Below are 21,727 nucleotides of genomic sequence, written 5' to 3'. Positions count from 1 at the left end.
ATAGATATTGGGTACAACACAGACTGATACACTGTATATAGATAGTAGGTACAGACTGATACACTGTATATAGATAGTAGGTACAGACTGATACACTGTATATAGATATTGGGTACAACACAGACTGATACACTGTATATAGATATTGGGTACAACACAGACTGATACACTGTATATAGATATTGGGTACAACACAGACTGATACACTGTATATAGATAGTAGGTACAGACTGATACACTGTATATAGATAGTAGGTACAGACTGATACACTGTATATAGATATTGGGTACAACACAGACTGATACACTGTATATAGATATTGGGTACAACACAGACTGACACATTGTATTCAGATATTGAGCTTATTATAATTGTGTTTGAATACACTTTTGTTTTTACAGAAATATGAACTGTTATGTAATCAGGACAGATTCAGCTTGCAATGAAAATCAACTATGAAAGTAACCTCTTATATTGTATGTTTCAGTGGTATACTTTACAAAATTACTGATTGTAGACTGTACATATAAGTACATGAGAACAACACATAGTTTGAAGTTATTTAGTTTTAACACCTATGATCCCTGTGACCTTGAACATAGGTCAAGGTCATTTGTTTGAACAAACTTGGTAGCCCTTCATCTCAGTATGCTACTGCCCCAATATCATGACCCTGGGTCATTTTATTATTGAGAAAAATTTGGTGAAAGATTTTATCACATTTGTCTCCTGTAACCTTGAAAGTAAGTCAAGGTCATTCAGTTAAACAAACTTGGTAGCCCTTCATCCCAGCATGCTACTGGCCCAATATCATGACCCTGGGTCATTGAGAAGAAGTAAAAAAAGATGTAAATTGTTTACGAAGCACAACGGACAACATTGCACAAAATGTGATCGCAATAGGTCACTGAGACTTCATCTCATGTAACCTAAAAACATATGTAAAACAGACAACTCAGACCACTGCACAAGTTCACTTGTTCTTTGGGCTGGTAGTGTATAATCTAAGTCATTCTGAGTAATATGCTTCATATTTTGTGAAATATTACATTTTTAGGATTCATTAGTAACAATTGTTTTCATGTTTTTGTTGATGCTATTATTGAGGATATTTGTACAATGACACATAATTCAGGAAGAAAATAAAAAAAAGCAAGCCCTTGATTCATTTTCATCTTTTCATTGCAACCTTAACATGAAACTCTCAAAGGATTCTGGTGCTTAATCATGAATGGAAGCAGCCTACATTACAACTGCTAAAAAGGGAATTCTCTGATAAAATCATGAATTACACAATGTATTAAAAGGTGAAATATGATGAATGCCAGATCAATGAGAAACAGACCAGGTTGATGTAGTAATGTCAGTGAAGGTTACATAAGTACAGACCTGTAAAAATTGCAGCTTATCTCACAAACAGATAGATGTGTGGGCAACTAATACAAAACAAGCCTGATTACATTAGCCTCAGGTTGATAAGTATATAATGTAGATGAAGCTAAAATTAGCACAGCAAGTTATATATATATGTTTGATGTTTCAGACACTGTACTGTGCCATCTGACAAATGAGGTGCAAAGTAAAGAAGATGAGCAACCAATTGACAGATCAATTCGCCTACACTTTTAAGATGTACTCTTAAAATGTAAACAAATTTACCAGATTATTTTCTTTTGAATTTCAACTGTCATTTTCCTACAGTGTTCAAAAGTATCTATGTCATAAACAGTCATTATTCTTGTGTTTGGTACAATTTGATAAAAGGTGTTTGGTTTGACTTACTCTCAAACTGTGAGGCTGTGGACGGTTTCTCTCTGTCTACCTCCTTGCTCTTGTTGTAGGGACCATTGTAATATTTGAAAAAGTATGGACTAGGAACTATTGGCCGGTTAGCTGGCACAGTACGAGGTCTTCGAGACATGTTGTTGAAATCAGCCATGATCTCGGCTCTGTTGGGATTTCTGTAACTTCTGTTGAGTGAATATAAAAAGTAATCATGTTCTGGCCAATGCCATTAATTAAATCTCTCTGGGACTCATCATTATCCAAGACAGAGATAAGACAAGAAAATGGTTGTACCATCACACAGTAATACACCACTGAGAGGAACTCCAGCATTATAGCAGGGATTTGATATTCTATATTTATTAGTACCAGTTCATATATCTAAATGTGTAAATGAAAAATCTTTTTTTTTGCTATTCTAACATCCAAGACAATTCAAGACTGGCCTTCATCAAAATCATATCACTGAGAGATCTGGTAATTTGAGAAAAATACAGAGAGCACTAATGCAACACAGCTGGGGTCAGCTTCCCAATACCACCCTAACACACAGCTGGGGTCAGCTTCCCAATATCACCCTAACACACAGCTGGGGTCAGCTTCCAAATACCACCCTAACACACAGCTGAGGTCAGCTTCCCAATACCACCTTAACACACAGCTGGGGTCAGCTTCCCAATACCACCCTAACACACAGCGGAGGTCAGCTTTCCCAATACCACCATAACACACAGCTGGGGTCAGCTTCCCAATACCACCCTAACACACAGCTGAGGTCAGTTTCCCAATACCACCCTAACACACAGCTGAGGTCAGCTTCCCAATACCACCTTAACACACAGCTGGGGTCAGCTTCCCAATACCACCCTAACACACAGCTGAGGTCAGCTTCCCAATACCACCCTAACACACAGCTGAGGTCAGCTTCCTAATACCATCCTAACACACAGCTGGGGTCAGCTTCCCAATACCACCCTAACACACAGCTGAGGTCAGCTTCCCAATACCATCCTAACACACAGCTGGGGTCAGCTTCCCAATACCATCCTAACACACAGCTGAGGTCAGCTTCCCAATACCATCCTAACACACAGCTGAGGTCAGCTTCCCAATACCACCCTAACACACAGCTGAGGTCAGCTTCCCAATACCATCCTAACACACAGCTGGGGTCAGCTTCCCAATACCACCCTAACACACAGCTGAGGTCAGCTTCCCAATACCACCCTAACACACAGCTTCAAAGCACTAGATTACAAGCTGGCTGCCTTTGGTGATCAGTAATTTTTAGTATGTCACAAAATGTGCACACCTGATTAAGGAACTTGTGATATATCACATGACTGAGGTGTAGTTTCATATCACTTAAATGTACCCACCTGACCTGGAAACCAGTGCTATACTGCTCTCTCTGGTTCTGTTTTCGATAAGGAAGTAAACTGTTTATCGATTCAACATTTCCCTGAAAACAATAAAAAAATTACTTCAAACAGTACTAAATTTAACAATAACTGTCTTTTACGCATCATAGGAAAAATCCTGTGGGTTGACACTTTTATTGTATTATTAAAAAGATCTATTGAGTTGGCACATACTGTATTATAAGAAAGATCTAGTGAGCTGACATTTACTGTATTATAAGGAAGATCTAGTGAGCTGACACTTACTGTATTATAAGAAAGATCTAGTGAGCTGACACTTACTGTGTTATAAGGAAGATCTAGTGAGCTGACACTTACTGTGTTATAAGGAAGATCTAGTGAGCTGACACTCACTGTATTATAAGAAAGACCTACTGAGCTGACACTCACTGTATTATAAGAAAGACCTAGTGAGCTGACACTTACTGTATTTATAAGAAAGACCTAGTGAGCTGACACTTACTGTGTTATAAGGAAGATCTAGTGAGCTGACACTTACTGTGTTATAAGGAAGATCTAGTGAGCTGACACTTACTGTGTTATAAGGAAGATCTAGTGAGCTGACACTTACTGTGTTATAAGGAAGATCTAGTGAGCTGACACTTACTGTGTTATAAGAAAGATCTAGTGAGCTGACACTTACTCTATTATAAGAAAGACCTAGTGAGCTGACACTTACTGTATTTATAAGAAAGACCTAGTGAGCTGACACTTACTGTATTTATAAGAAAGACCTAGTGAGCTGACACTTACTGTATTATAAGAAAAATTTAATGAGCTGACACTTTTACTGTATTATAAGAAAGATCATGTGAGCTGACACTAACTGTATTATAAGAAAGACCTAGTGAGCTGGCATTTCTGTATGAGAAAGATCTAGTGAGCTGACATTTCTGTATGAGAAAGATCTATTGAGCTAACAATCAAGAGATCTGAATTCTGTTTGTTTACCCACTTCATGATAGTTCTTGGTGAAACCATTAAATATAAGGGTTTCAGTAATTAAATCATTTCCTAGATTTTACCGTAACTTTTAGTTCACCTCTTCTATTGAAACAGTAAAGGTCAAGTTATACTTCATATTAGATAGGAATATATTTAACATGAAGCCGTTTCTTTAATCGGAAATGGTACACATTGTGTAACAGGATATGAATCTTAGAGATAAAGGCTAAGTTAGTAGTTGGATCAAGCTATCCAGACCTGAGCAGCCAGGGACAGATTAAGTGTGAGTGATCAGGATAGTGGCATATTGTTTATCCCTTCTGCCACTGATCCCAGACTGTACCCATCACTTGGAAGGTGTTACACTGCTCAACTTGACACTACAACATATCCAAACCTCCAATTTATAGTAGCTACTTAATGACCGGAAATTTAGCTAAGTCGAGAATTCATGGATTGACTGAAAAGTCGGGAGCAAATGACTGATTTTCAGATCATTTTAACTCTACCATAAAATCTCTCAACATAGGATAACCTACAATATCTTCGGTGACATATAAGATATTTTAAAACGTACCACTAATCATAATAAAAACTTTCAGAGGAAGACTCATGTTCTTCCTTCAGTACTAAAAATGAAGCCACAAACAGGGCCCTGGTTTAGAGTTACTTTCCTTGTCAAGACCTGTATTCTCTCATTTCTGATGTCATGCATTTATAACGACAAGGTAAGCAACAACAATGTTGTTCAAGATTTCATGTTTGACTGATTTTCACAATGGTTTGTAAAATATCAAAACATGTTTTCTCTGAGGATAAAAAGTTTTTTCTCTGTTATTTTACAGGGTGATCCCATGTGCTGTGACGCTACTCAGAATTAGGTAACGTCATTATTACATGCAGTATAACCATGTCATAAATTGAAAACATCAACAATATCAAGTCATGTTTCATGGGACATCGATGATAGTTATGATCATTAGGTTTCCCAACAACTTCCAATTTTTTACTGTTTTTATTATAACTTATTATTATTATTATTATTTTATTCAATTTTAATTTATTTTATTTTGTTTTTTTGAGATACACAATCAAATATGGACCTGTTCCATCAAAAGAGATGTATTTCAAAGATCATCTAAGAGTTTGTATGGTCAGCACTCGACAAGTTTCATGCTGACCTTTACAGTCAGGTTGAGATATTCCCGCCCACGGAGCAGAACCATTAAAGAGTCTATTAGTCTTAATCAGCAAAAATGGGGTGAAAATTTGAGAGATTCTGAAATTACATGATTTTAGTTGGCATTCATACTCATTATTATTTTAAACCTGAAATAACAAATTCCATAAACCATGCCATCCTGAATTTATGTTTTTTTTTAAAGGAAGGCCACATGTACATACCTTGCACACTTTTTTGAAACATTCTTCCAGGCCAGTGACATCTTCACTATCTCTTGTAGAGATTCTGTGTACTTCATCTGCCAGCATCTCTGGCCATGCTACTTTGGTTTCATCTCCATTTACAGCAAAACTCATCAAACCTGACAAGTTTTCTGACCGTGTCACACCATCATTGACCACTACTGTGTAATTCCTGGGGTTTGTTCTGTAACATATGTTCATTGAACATTGTTTAAAGAAATAATAAATATGACAGACCTTTCTTTGATCAAATTAGCAATAGCTTTGTGAAATTCACCTTAATTGTAAGCAACAAAAATACCTAATGTCTTTGAGAGTCATGCAGTGAATATGAAAACAAATTCTATTGCCATGATATATTCAGAACATGTGTTTTGGAAAGTGCAGTTTCTGGGAATACGGCAATCCCGCTGGAGCAAAGTCCTGAAATATTGGCTTCTACAGTCAGGAAAAAATAAAACAGAGAGATAAACAAAGTGACAGTTATACATAAATTAGTATTCAGGATCATTGATGTAAAAAATTTGAATCTTTACGTTTTATCAGCTGTTGTTCCTGTTCAATGTCTGTTACATATATATATATTTAGCAGTCAAACAAACAACACATCCATGATCACTAGTTATGGTATGGAATCTGGCTATTGTTAAAATGAGGAATGGAATTTAAATGAATACTGCTAGCTTTATTAAACAGCCTTGAAGTAACAGCATGTTGGGAGTTCTTCATGCTGTTTGGTGTAATCTAGTAATGCTTTAATTGCACCACTTTAATATACTTGTAAACCTCTTGGACCCACCAGCTGTTCAATGGTATACATACAGCCCAGTCTCAAACACTGCCTCCTAATAACTGTTCTCACAAAATATGCCTTTCCAGTTCCCACATTCACAATATTTTATCAACATGCAAAAATATGGAGAGATAACAATCATTTTCAAATCAAAAGCATAAATCTATGCTATTATCAAGCCTACCAAGTTTCAAAAAGGTTGACTGAAATCTGTGAGAGATCTGTCACCAAAAAACATTTAGTCTGTTACTTTATGTCCTTATAACAGTCAGGGTTGTATAAGGGTGTGTCAGGTTTTGGTGGTGGAGCAAATCTGGAGTGCCTAAGTAATGGACAAGATCACAAACACTTGACAAACTCAAGTTCACACTGGGTGATTGACTAGCAAATTATAGACAAGGTCATACGACTGAAAGACAAGGAAACTTATGGACAAGGTCATACACAGATGGACTGGCAAACTAATGGACAAGGTCAAACAGACTGAAAAACTAGGAAGCTAATGGACAAGGTCACAAACAGATGGACTAGCAAACTAATGGACCAGGTCACACACAGATGGACTGGCAAACTAATGGACAAGGTCACAGAGACTGAAGGACTAAGGAACTAATGGGCAAGGTCACAGTAAGATGAACTGGCAAACTAATGGACAAGGTCACATAGACTGAAGGATGAAGAAATCTATTGACAAGGTCACATTTAGATGAACTGACAAACTAACGGACAAGGATACATAGACTGAATGACTAAGTAACTAATGGACAAGGTCACAGTGACTGAAGGACTAATAAACTAATGGACAGTCACACTGGCTGATGAACTGACAAACTAACAGGCAGATAAGTTGATCAGGAACTGATTATTGACTTTACCCCCTTAGTTTTTCTATGGTTGGTTTTTTCAGCACTTGGCCAATTGGCATGTTTCAAACATATCCTCTTTTGTCAAGTACCATTATTATACCACACGTTTGATAAGGAAGCAATTTGAAAATAGACAAGCTACGAAATTGTCTGAAAGATATTTCTAACTACACACAACAGTGTAATTTACACCATTCCATTTCCTTATTACATTCTACTGAATTGCCACAGTATTTAATTATGAAAGTGCATGAGTAATTTGTGTTTGTTTCAGTTACCTACCACAAAAAAACCTATCAGACTGCAGAGTCTATATGGACGTGTTTCCTTTAGCAGAATAATCACATACTCTTTGTACTTTCATGTATACTTAATAGGGGAGAGTAAAGCCATACTGAACAGTGCTGTCTGTATAATTACTATTATCTTACTTTTATTTTACTCTCGCATCACTTGAATATTCTTCTCTCTTATCATTATCTACTGAAAAGTTTGTTAAAATTATGACTGAAATATGCATGGGATACATAAGTTATAGAAAAAGCGACTTAGGAGAAAATAACCAAAACACTGATAAAATATCTGACAACTTATCAGAACATTATAATAATGGGCTTCAGCTGCAATTGTTGATCCCATATATCCTGTGTATGGTTACACACCATCTCCTTACAATGTGTATACATACACACCAGTTGTTTTTCTATATTACAATGTGTATACATACACACCAGATATTACAATGTGTATACTTAGTTACTATGTTAGGTTGTGTGTACACACCAGTAATTACAATGTGTATATTTGTGATACACACCAGAATTACAATGTGTATACCAGTACAATGTGATAATACACACCAGTAATTACAATGTGTACACACACCAGTATATTACAACCAGTGTGTATAGTGTACACACCAGTAATTACAATGTGTATACATACACACCAGATATTACAATGTGTATACACACCAGTACAATGTGTATACACACCAGTAATTACAATGTACACACCACACACAGTGTATAGATACACACCAGATATTACAATGTGTATAGATACACACCAGATATTACAATGTGTATAGATACACACCAGTAATTACAATGTGTATAGATACACACCAGTAATTACAATGTGTATAGATACACACCAGTAATTACAATGTGTATAGATACACACCAGTAATTACAATGTGTATAGATACACACCAGTAATTACAATGTGTATAGATACACACCAGTAATTACAATGTGTATAGATACACACCATATATATACACACCAGTAATTACAATGTGTATACACACCATTACAATGTGTATACACACACAGTAATTTACAATGTGTATAGATACACACCAGTAATTACAATGTGTATACATACACACCAGTAATTACAATGTGTATACATACACACCAGATATTACAATGTGTATAGATACACACCAGTAATTACAATGTGTATAGATACACACCAGTAATTACAATGTGTATAGATACACACCAGTAATTACAATGTGTATAGATACACACCAGTAATTACAATGTGTATAGATACATAACAGTAATTACAATGTGTATAGATACACACCAGATATTACAATGTGTATAGATACACACCAGTAATTACAATGTGTATACAATGTGTATACACACACAGTAATTACAATGTGTATACACACCAGTAATTACAATGTGATACACACCAGTGTGTATATTACAATGTGTATAGATACACACCAGTAATTACAATGTGTATACATACACACCAGTAATTACAATGTGTATACATACACACCAGTAATTACAATGTGTATACATACACAACAGAGATACACACCAGTAATTACAATGTGTATAGATACACACCAGTAATTACAATGTGTATCCATACACACCAGTAATTACAATGTGTATAGATACACACCAGTAATTACAATGTGTATAGATACACACCAGATATTACAATGTGTATAGATACACACCAGTAATTACAATGTGTATAGATACACACCAGATATTACAATGTGTATAGATACACACCAGTAATTACAATGTGTATAGATACACACCAGTAATTACAATGTGTATACATACACACCAGATATTACAATGTGTATACATACACACCAGTAATTACAATGTGTATAGATACACACCAGTAATTACAATGTGTATCCATACACACCAGTAATTACAATGTGTATAGATACACACCAGATATTACAATGTGTATAGATACACACCAGATATTACAATGTGTATACATACACACCAGATATTACAATGTGTATACATACACACCAGTAATTACAATGTGTATAGATACACACCAGTACACACCAGGTACAATGTGTATACATACACACCAGTAATTACAATGTGTATACATACACACCAGATATTACAATGTGTATAGATACACACCAGATATTACAATGTGTATAGATACACACCAGTAATTACAATGTGTATACATACACACCAGATATTACAATGTGTATAGTTACAATGTGTATAGATACACACCAGTAATTACAATGTGTATACATACACACCAGATATTACAATGTGTATAGATACACACCAGTAATTACAATGTGTATACATACACACCAGATATTACAATGTGTATACATACACACCAGATATTACAATGTGTATAGATACACACCAGATATTACAATGTGTATACATACACACTAGATATTACAATGTGTATAGATACACACCAGTAATTACAATGTGTATACATACACACCAGATATTACAATGTGTATAGATACACACCAGATATTACAATGTGTATAGATACACACCAGATATTACAATGTGTATAGATACACACCAGATATTACAATGTGTATAGTTACAATGTGTATAGATACACACCAGTAATTACAATGTGTATACATACACACCAGATATTACAATGTGTATAGATACACACCAGTAATTACAATGTGTATACATACACACCAGATATTACAATGTGTATAGATACACACCAGTAATTACAATGTGTATACATACACACCAGTAATTACAATGTGTATAGATACACACCAGATATTACAATGTGCTTCCATCAGACCAGATATTAAATTGAGTATAAATATACACCAGATATTACAATGTGTATACATACATACCATATATATGCACCAGATATTACAATGTGTATACAAACACACCAGATATTACAATGTGTATACATACACACCAGATATTACAATGTGTATAGATACACACCAGATATTACAATGTGTATAGATACACACCAGATATTACAATGTGTATAGATACACACCAGTAATTACAATGTGTATAGATACACACCAGTAATTACAATGTGTATAGATACACACCAGATATTACAATGTGTATAGATACACACCAGATATTACAATGTGTATAGATACACACCAGTAATTACAATGTGTATACATACACACCAGTAATTACAATGTGTATACATACACACCAGATATTACACATACACACACACAGTAATTACAATGTGTATACATACACACCAGATATTACAATGTGTATAGATACACACCAGATATTACAATGTGTATATATACACACCAGATATTACAATGTGTATTACAATGTGTATACACACACAGATATTACAATGTGTATACATACACATCAGATATTGCAATGTGTATACATACACACCAGATATTACAATGTGTATACATACACACCAGATATTACAATGTGTATACATACACACCAGATATTACAATGTGTATACATACACACCAGTAATTACAATGTGTATACATACACACCAGATATTACAATGTGTATAGATACACACCAGATATTACAATGTGTATAGATACACACCAGATATTACAATGTGTATAGTACACACCAGTATTACAATGTGTATACACCAGATATTACAATGTGTATATATATACACACAGATATTACAATGTGTATACATACACACCAGTAATTACAATGTGTATACATACACACCAGATATTACAATGTGTATGGATACACACCAGATATTACAATGTGTATAGATACACACCAGATAACAGTATTACAATGTGTATAGATACACACCAGATATTACAATGTGTATAGATACACACCAGATTATTACAATGTGTATAGATACACACCAGATATTACAATGTGTATACAAACACACCAGATATTACAATGTGTATAGATACACACCAGATATTACAATGTGTATATTACATACACACACAGATATTACAATGTGTATACATACATACCATATATATGCACACCAGATATTACAATGTGTATAGATACACACCAGATATTACAATGTGTATAGATACACACCAGATATTACAATGTGTATACATACACACCAGATATTACAATGTGTATAGATACACACCAGATATTACAATGTGTATACATACACACCAGATATTACAATGTGTATACATACACACCAGATATTACAATGTGTATAGATACACACCAGATATTACAATGTGTATAGTTACACACCAGATATTACAATGTGTATAGATACACACCAGATATTACAATGTGTATAGATACACACCAGTAATTACAATGTGTATAGATACACACCAGTAATTACAATGTGTATACATACACACCAGATATTACAATGTGTATACATACATACCATATATATGCACCAGATATTACAATGTGTATACAAACACACCAGATATTACAATGTGTATACATACACATCAGATATTGCAATGTGTATACATACACGTCAGATATAACAATGTGTATACAAACACACCAGATATTACAATGTGTATACATACACACAAGATATTACAATGTGTATAGATACACACCAGATATTACAATGTGTATAAATAACCAGACATCACAATGTTTATCCATACACACGAGATATTACAATGCATATATATATACACGCCAGGTATTACAATGTGTATACAAACACACCAGGTATTACAATGTGCATCCAGATATTACAATGTGCATCTATACACACCAGATATTACAATATGTATACATACACATCTGATATTGCAATGTGTATAAATACACACCAGATACTGCAATGTGTATATATACACACCAGATATTACAATGTGTATACATACACACCAGATATTACAATGTGTATACATACACACCAGATATTACAATGTGTATACATACACTCCAGATATTACAATGTGTATACATACACTCCAGATATTACAATGTGTATACATACACACCAGATATTACAATGTGTATACATACACTCCAGATATTACAATGTGTATAAATATATACTAGACTTTACTATGTGTTCTTATTGCACATCAATCCTTATTACTGATATTGAGACTCAAGACTGCCAATAATATCTTACTTTAATTCTGTGAAAAGACACCAGCAGAGTCTACCTTTCCTTTATGTATATATACCAGATGTTAGCAGTGTACACACTGCAGAATATTGAATATATCCAACATTGGAATTGTTCAGGAGAAATACCAAATCATAAATACCTAATAAGATCAAAGAACTCTGTGCGGTCAGCATGCTTGGCTGGCCCCCATTGCTTGGCTCGTGGTGAGGTCAAAGTTTGTGTCTGTGAAGGCTGTTGGTGGAAAGGTTCTGGGTAGTCTGGACTTATCACCGTATTTTTACGCTGAGGGAAAAAATAACTTGTATTTAATTTGGTGAAATGATCATTACATATCAGAAAAGTAATAAAAAATGTAAATTGTATTAGCTGAAATGGCAATATTCTGAAATGGATTTTCTGGAAATATATGTACATTTTTATACAATCCTACTTCAACCACCGTATTTTGTACCAAGACAAACAAACAGGTATGTGTTTAATGTACAAAGTGCTATGCCATGGAAATAACATGAAGCTTTTGATATAGGGTGTTATTTTTGAAGCTTTTGATATAGGGTGTTATTTTTGAAGCTTTTGATATAGGGTGTTATTTTTGGAAGCTTTTGATATAGGATGTACTTTTTAAAGCTTTTGATATAGGATGTTATTTTTGAATTTTTTGATATAGGATGTAATTTTTGAAGTTTTTGATATAGGTTGTTATTTTTAAAGCTTTCGATATAGGATGTTATTTTTGAAGTTTTTGATATAGGATGTTATTTTTGAAGCTTTTGATATAGGATGTTATTTTTGAAGCTTTTGATACAGGATGTAATTTTTGAAGCTTTTGATATAGGATGTTATTTTTGTTATAGGATTTTTTTGAAGTTTTTGATATAGGATGTTATTTTTGAAGCTTTTGATACAGGATGTTATTTTTGAAGCTTTTGATATAGGATGTTATTTTTGAAGCTTTTGATATAGGATGTTATTTTTGAAGCTTTTGATATAGGATGTTATTTTTGATTTTGATATAGGATGTTATTTTTGAAGCTTTTATATAAAATGCTTCATGTAATTTCCATGCCGTAACACTTTGTACATTAAACACATACCTGTTTGTTTGTCTTGGTACAAAATACAATGGTTGAAGTAGGATTGTATAAAAATTATATCTTGAAGCTACAAGATACATTTTGTTAGAATGTTTGAGTCCTATCTGAGAGATTTCACTACGGATGACCCTCTTGTGAAATCAATAATGTATGCTGTATGATTTTCAATTCATAATTATTCTATAAAACTAGTGCAAATGAATAAATAATACATACAAAATCTAGTTGTATCAAAAAATGTTAATTCATATAACTTTATGCATTAGCAAAATAAATGAAAATAAAGCTCCAAGAAAATTACCAATTTTACAGTAACATTGCAATGGTTTTACAAGAGTGCATTTCCCAAAATTTGGCAAAAACAGAGTAATGAAATAAAATATAGGTCCACACAACAGTTTCAGGGAGACAGCTGTAGTATGATCAGGTTTTTCTGTTATTCAACAAATAATAGCGACACAGGTGTAATGAAGAGAATTCCTACGTGAGGATTTCTACAATTTAAAACAGCGTAAGGGAGACAACTGGAATAAAATGTACTAGTATTACTCATCATCACTTAAACCAAGCCAGCTGTTTAAAAAGTATGCATTTACTTTAAACACAAGTAATAAACTCTTAAATTATTTTTGCTCAAGAGAATTTTTTTACTACTTTAATTATCATCTTCACTCTTCTTCATATTTAGGTAAATTGTCATACATGTATATTCAAATGAAAATGTTTTAAAATTTGGCTAGCACACTAAGTTAATTTCATTAAGGAGTGTGAAACAGCGTATATGAAATTTTCAGAATTTGAAGTTCTCCATCCTGTGCATGCTTGTAATCAACAGCAGAAAATCAACATACTCGTAAATCATTCCATGCAGAAACAAAAAACTTGAAACAAAAACACAATGTTGTAAACATGCTAGATAGGAAACATACTCTTCAATGCGAAACGTTTTGTTGATGAGGATCTTGTAACCACATACATAAAGTTAACTTCATGACAAACATCTTATTATCCATCACTGTATCTGTTAAAATATCAACAGACTTAGAAATAATTCTACCTTCACAACTTGACTTTTAACAAACTTGGCAATTTCTATTGAACCTGATTTATAAAATTTGTATATATCCCCCTCAAAAGTGAAAAGTACATGATACTAACAGAACTATGTCCTCTGTTAAATATATTTCAGTTTACAATGATACCCAAGAGTGGATACTGCTAAACAAGAGGGATCTTGGCATCCACCATTTTTTAATTTTTATTTGCTCTTTGAAAGTTGGATCTTTTCCCTTCTTTTCTCTTCTTATATCTGTTTTTGCTCTTAATGATAAGACATTTTAACATTCCTTTGCAGAAATAGTGGTGGTAATCTTTACCTGCCAAATCCAAGATGGTCACCTGGAAGCCGTTTTGTTTTTTCTGATCAGTCACAAAATCAAATTGGCACAAGTAGAGACCAAATAGAACATACATATAAATTTGAGAGAGATCCATTTAGTAGTTCTAAAGAAATAGGGATAACAATTTTTACTAGGTGAAATCCAAGATGGCTGCCTGTCTGTCATTTTGTTTTTCTGATCAGTCCTAAAGACAGACAGGCACCAACTAGTAGTGCTTGTGGGCCATTTTATTTTTTTCATCAGTTCTAAAATCTAACAGGCACAACTAGGGATCAAGGGAAACATACACATGAAATCTGAGAAAAATCTGTGCTGTAGTTCTCAAGAAATAGCAATAACAAACTAAGTTAAAATCTAAGATGGCCACCTGTCAGCCATTTTGTTTTTTCTGATCAGTTCCAAAATCATATGGATACAACTAAGGACCAAGGAAACCTACATATGAAATTTGAGAAAGATCCATCTAGTACTTTCCAAGAAATAGCAATAACAAAAATTGTTTGAGACTAACAACAGGGCAAGGCAATTTGAATAGCCCACCATCTGATGATGGTGGGATAAAAACTCAGATCTATGCTGGTGCTATACAGCATTGCTGGTACATAGATGGCTGATGACCACCTACATATCATATAAGGATCAATGGCATGCAGTGTATGATCAGAATGAAAAAAAAAGATGGTGCGATTGGAAAAGACAACATGTTCTGAACAATTATAATTTTTGAAGCATGCAAATATTTTAAAATGTTCAACGATGGAAACATGAGTGATTGATTGTAACAGTGAGGTAGTCTGGACATTCCTTGTCTGTTGTGAGCCATAAAGGCTGATGATGAAAAAGGTAAATATACCTGTAAGTTACACCTGAAATGATGAAATATACAAACTAGAAACCATATCTCAATCTTGTATTAATCAATGCAAAGTGACAATAAAACATTTCTCATGTTATCAGTTATTTCAACTTAAGTTTCCTTAACAATAAAATGTCTAATTCCTCTGTTCCCATATCTCTGATTGTATTATGAATAAAGATGATGATGTGACTTGTAAGAGACAAACTCATGTAAGGTATGGGCTTGATGATTTTCTATAAACAGTAGCAATGACCATGACCTTTGAACTCTGACATCCGGTCCTATCCCAATTCATTACATCTGGGCCTATCCTATATCATTACATTTGGTTCTATCCTATATCATTACATCTGGTTCTATCCTATATCATAACATCCGGTCCTATCCTATATCATTACGCCTGGTCCTGTCCTATATCATTACATCCGGGCCTATCCCATTTCATTACATCCGGGCCTATCATATATCTTTACATCTGGGCCTATCATATCCAGTCCTTTCCTATATCATTACATCTGGTCCTATCCTATATCATTATATTCGGGCCTATCCTATATCATTACATCCGGTCCTATCCTATATCATTATATCTGGTCCTATCCCAATTCATTACATCTGGGCCTATCCTATATCATTACCTCTGGGCCTATCCTATCTCATTATATCCGGGCCTATCCTATATCATTACATCCAGTCCTATCCTATATCATTATATCCGGTCCTTTCCTATATTATTACATCAGGTCCTATCCCAATTCATTCCATCCGGGCCTATCCTATATCATTACATCCGGTCCTATCCTATATCATTATATCCGGTCTTTTCCTATATCATTACATCTGGGCCTATCCTATATCATTACATCTGGTTCTATCCTATATCATTACATCCTTGCCTATCCTATATCATTACATCTGGTTCTATCCTATATCTTTACGTCTGGTCCTATCCTATATCATTACATCCGTGCCTATCCTATATCATTACATCTGGTTCTATCCTATATCATTACATCTGGGTCTATCCTATATCATTACATCTGGGCCTATCCTATATCATTACATCCGTGCCTATCCTATATCATTATGTCTGGTCCTATCCTATATCATTACATCCATGCCTATCCTATATCATTACATCCATGCCTATCCTATATCATTATATCCGGTCTTTTCCTATATCATTACATCTGGGCCTATCCTATATCATTACATCTGGTTCTATCCTATATCATTACATCCTTGCCTATCCTATATCATTACATCTGGTTCTATCCTATATCTTTACGTCTGGTCCTATCATATATCTTTACATCTGGGCCTATCATATCCAGTCCTTTCCTATATCATTACATCTGGTCCTATCCTATATCATTATATTCGGGCCTATCCTATATCATTACATCCGGTCCTATCCTATATCATTATATCTGGTCCTATCCCAATTCATTACATCTGGGCCTATCCTATATCATTACCTCTGGGCCTATCCTATCTCATTATATCCGGGCCTATCCTATATCATTACATCCAGTCCTATCCTATATCATTATATCCGGTCCTTTCCTATATTATTACATCAGGTCCTATCCCAATTCATTCCATCCGGGCCTATCCTATATCATTACATCCGGTCCTATCCTATATCATTATATCCGGTCTTTTCCTATATCATTACATCTGGGCCTATCCTATATCATTACATCTGGTTCTATCCTATATCATTACATCCTTGCCTATCCTATATCATTACATCTGGTTCTATCCTATATCTTTACGTCTGGTCCTATCCTATATCATTACATCCGTGCCTATCCTATATCATTACATCTGGTTCTATCCTATATCATTACATCTGAGTCTATCCTATATCATTACATCTGGGCCTATCCTATATCATTACATCCGTGCCTATCCTATATCATTATGTCTGGTCCTATCCTATATCATTACATCCATGCCTATCCTATATCATTACATCCATGCCTATCCTATATCATTACATCTGGTTCTATCCTATATCATTACATCTGGTCCTATCCTATATCATTACATCTGTTTCTATCCCATCCAACTTAAATTGTTATCACTCTACAGTTTAATTTCTAAAGGTTTGATCAAAATTTACACTGTGCAAAATTTTCACATTAATACAAGTATTCTTTTATGTCTTTTACAATTAATAACAACAAAAGTTTTATCAACTGCTATTAGTTTTTCTTGGCCAGGATGATGAGCCTTCCTATGGTGTTATGCAGCAGGCTGCCTTAATGGAAACCATTCATTGCATTGTTCACCATCCAACCATATTTCAACATTAAACTCAATACTGAGACCAGTATAAAACAGCTTGTCAAACAAGAAAGGAAACAAAAGAAAACTATCAGGTGACCCTAGACTTTTTATGCATATTTCAGAGATATCACTGTTCTACACTCTATGCAGCTAAGGTGAGTTCTACATCAAAATACACTCCAAAAAAAAGAACACTGATGGAATTCATACCACTCTTCTCATCATGAAACATATATATCAATGATTTCCATTACTGTCCAGTCATTCCATTATTGAATACTTTAAGTTATAGCTTAATGTACATCCTCAAATACGTGACTGCCACTCCAAACACTGAAGAGTACCAATACTGATTACCATAGTAACACAGGTAAAAATGTCGACAATACTCGGTGAACAGGTGATTCATCTACAGACCCGAGTTCTGTTATAGGACAGGGTCTTCACATATGACAACTCAAATCTTGGTCAAGTCTTTGCCTTTGAAAGGGCAGTTTCTTCACCTATGTTGGGTCCAGATTGTTTTACTTAAGTGATAGTATAGGGAAAAAGACTTTCATGCCAAGTGTGCTGACAGGAATGCAACCTGGGCCTCTGGCATAATAATCCAGAGCTTTGTTAACTGAGCTAAAGAAGCATACTTCATCAACAGAATGAAAGATACTGATGTACAAAACACTATGTATAAGCAACTCAGACTTGCTCCTTTTACACTGCGACCCATTTTTCTTGAAATTTCCGAATTCCACCAACCCCCCATAATTCTAAATATAACAACCTGTCAGATTTTGATGGGCACAAACATCATAGAACAGGGAAACACTCATTCCTGCTAAGCGCCCCGACAAGAGTGACAGAGACTGTACAAGCCATACTGACCCATTCCTTTTACACTGAACAAAGTCTTAAGATGACATAGAAACAGTTTTCTGGCAGATAGTGTTATCATCTACACTGAATACAAGTTCCAATACACACCAGTGTCTCATGGATTTGTCTTAGCCTTAATTCACTGAATCTCTTTTCTATTAAAGCCAGTGTTTGAACTGAAAGTTTAAGACCAAGGTTTTCATGGATTGTGTTTATACCTATGCTGAATCTCTGAAAGTGTTAGACAAGATTGGACCAAAGTGGACTAGATTGTGTTTTTGGGCAGTGTGTTAGACAAGAATGGACCAAGGTGGACTAGATTAAGTTATTGGGCAGTGTCCAAGAACAAGAATGGACCAGAGTGGACCTAGATCATCTTATCATGCAATATCTTTGCCAAGAATAGACCAAAGTGGATAAAATTGTGTTATTGAGCATTGCCTTAGCCAAGAATGGGTGACGGTGGACCCAGATTATTCTACTGGGCAGTGTCTTAGCCAAGAATGGATCAGAGTGGACCCAGATTATTCTACTGGGCAGTGTCTTAGTCAAGAATGGATGAGGGTGGACCCAGATTATTCTACTGGGCAGTGTCTTAGCCAAGAATGGATCAGAGTGGACCCAGATTATTCTACTGGGCAGTGTCTTAGCCTAGAGTGGAGCCAGAATAATATTAAGCAGTGTCTTAGCAACAAGATTTTGTAACAGTTTCCTTACCTACAATAGACCAAAGTTCTCTTTTAGGGCTGTGTTTTAAACTACCATGAACTCAGGCGAAATAACTCATACAATCTCAAACTCAAGAATAAACTATGAATTACAGTTTGATTTTATAATGATGTAGTAAGCAAGACAGAATATTTACAATAATGATGTTCAATAAAGTGTGAGAATTATAAAAAAAATTGATGTATATAGACAGATAAACTTCACTGTGTCAGCTGTCTAAACCTACATAAAATACAACCAAAACTCTTCAAAAAAGTTCTATAACTACTGTGTTATCAAGAAAAACTATGATCTGAAACAAAAAAGCAAACAGTGCACATGATTTAGAATTTAGATATACTTTGTCATATCTATCAAACTAAACACACAAGTTATGGACAAACTATAATCAATAAGTCAAAACAGTTATGTTTCTACTATGACAAAAGACAAACTGTTACATATATACTATTAAACAAAACAAAAACTGTTACATTTGTGCTATGGAAAAAAGATGAAATGGTTACACTATCAAATAAAGGCAAATCTGTTACAGATATCTATCAATATATATGTACTAAGGAACAAAAACGTCAAACAAACATAATTTGTGTGACAATACCTCATCTTTAGCGCTGCCTAGCCGCTCAGACACTGCTGAAACGGCTGAGCCAGATCTTTTGCCACTCTACAAAATCAACAATCTGATTGTCAATAAGTTTCTAACCTTACCTTCTGACAGGATGTCTTATGGGCCTGCATCATTCATCTGTTATTTATCACCTATTCAACTAACATTTACTAAATTCATTGTGGAAAGGCAGTATATTCATGAAAACAATACCTTATAAAAAATCAGTTTTCCTTTTTACTTCCACTGCAGTCTTTTTTGGAAGAATTCGAGATATTTTATTTCAACCATGTCCATTCATTATGGTGTCAAAGCTTTAATACAATCACGATATATTTGGTCAGATACCATGATTGTAAGATGCTTGGAAGAAGCAATTCCTCCTATAGTGACACTGACAGCAGGATTATTAACTTGATAGCACTAAATTCATCATACAACTACATCCAATATCATTATATGAATTACTCTATGTCACTTTGTTACTGAAGAGGTTCAGGAAGTTTTAACCCATTGGACTGTTTAGGCCTGTGACCTTGACAGAGGATGGATTCGTGTGAACAAGAAAACTAGCTCATTATCCTAGCATGCTACTGATGAAATTATATATCAGTAGACTTGAGGTGTTCAGGTTATCTTAATGTTATTTGAGGCAAAAGTTTTACTTGCTTACCACAAAAAACCTTTTTGCAATGGCTGACTAATGTCTTTTAGGCAGATGTTCTAATACTTTGACCAATATCAAGTTATTATAGTCTTCTGTAAAAAACAGCCTTTTTCATACCCTGTAGGCAGGACATATATATAACCAAATCAGTACTTACAAGAACTATTTATCAACATCAATATTTCAGTGCTGAACTGTGATAATTGGTATTGGCCCTCAGGGGAGACAACTTATTATTAAATTCAATGTCATGTGTATCATTAATCAGCATGTGATTAAATTTTTCAAATTATGACAAATCAAGCATGTAAATACCTAACAATCTAAAGGAGTTGTAGCTGAAGTAGAATGTTAATTCTATACATAAATATCTAAAGGTGATTTTAATTTGTGAGAATGACATCAATACTGTAATGCAAATATTGACATTAAGGTTTGTTCTCTCTTGTAAGTCAAACCCACTTTATTCACATCTCTCTGAAACATTGAAGTGGATTGCATTGGGACTATTCATAACTTAGTGTCAGTAACATAAGTCAAGTAGCCTTAACATGAGCAACATGTGATTCAAAAATG

At 34.4% G+C, this 21,727-nt stretch overlaps 1 protein-coding gene across 1 annotated transcript in view; it reads right to left on the bottom strand.

The window, feature by feature from the left end:
* The window catches only part of LOC132562237 (uncharacterized), a 101,390-nt gene that overhangs the window by 74,033 nt on the left and 5,630 nt on the right, over positions 1-21,727 (bottom strand). The window contains exons 4-7 of the mRNA XM_060226972.1: positions 12,767-12,909; positions 5,557-5,761; positions 3,166-3,248; positions 1,784-1,971 (exon numbers count right to left, since the gene is read on the bottom strand). Of these exons, the coding sequence (XP_060082955.1) occupies positions 1,784-1,971; positions 3,166-3,248; positions 5,557-5,761; positions 12,767-12,909 (619 nt within the window). The remainder of the gene's footprint in view (positions 1-1,783; positions 1,972-3,165; positions 3,249-5,556; positions 5,762-12,766; positions 12,910-21,727) is intronic.

This window comes from Ylistrum balloti, unplaced genomic scaffold (assembly GCF_031769215.1).
Source record: "Ylistrum balloti isolate Yb309-2 unplaced genomic scaffold, AGI_CSIRO_Ybal_v1 Utg371384, whole genome shotgun sequence".
Classification (NCBI taxonomy): domain Eukaryota; kingdom Metazoa; phylum Mollusca; class Bivalvia; order Pectinida; family Pectinidae; genus Ylistrum; species Ylistrum balloti.
This window is presented reverse-complemented; position numbering and strand designations above follow the sequence as displayed.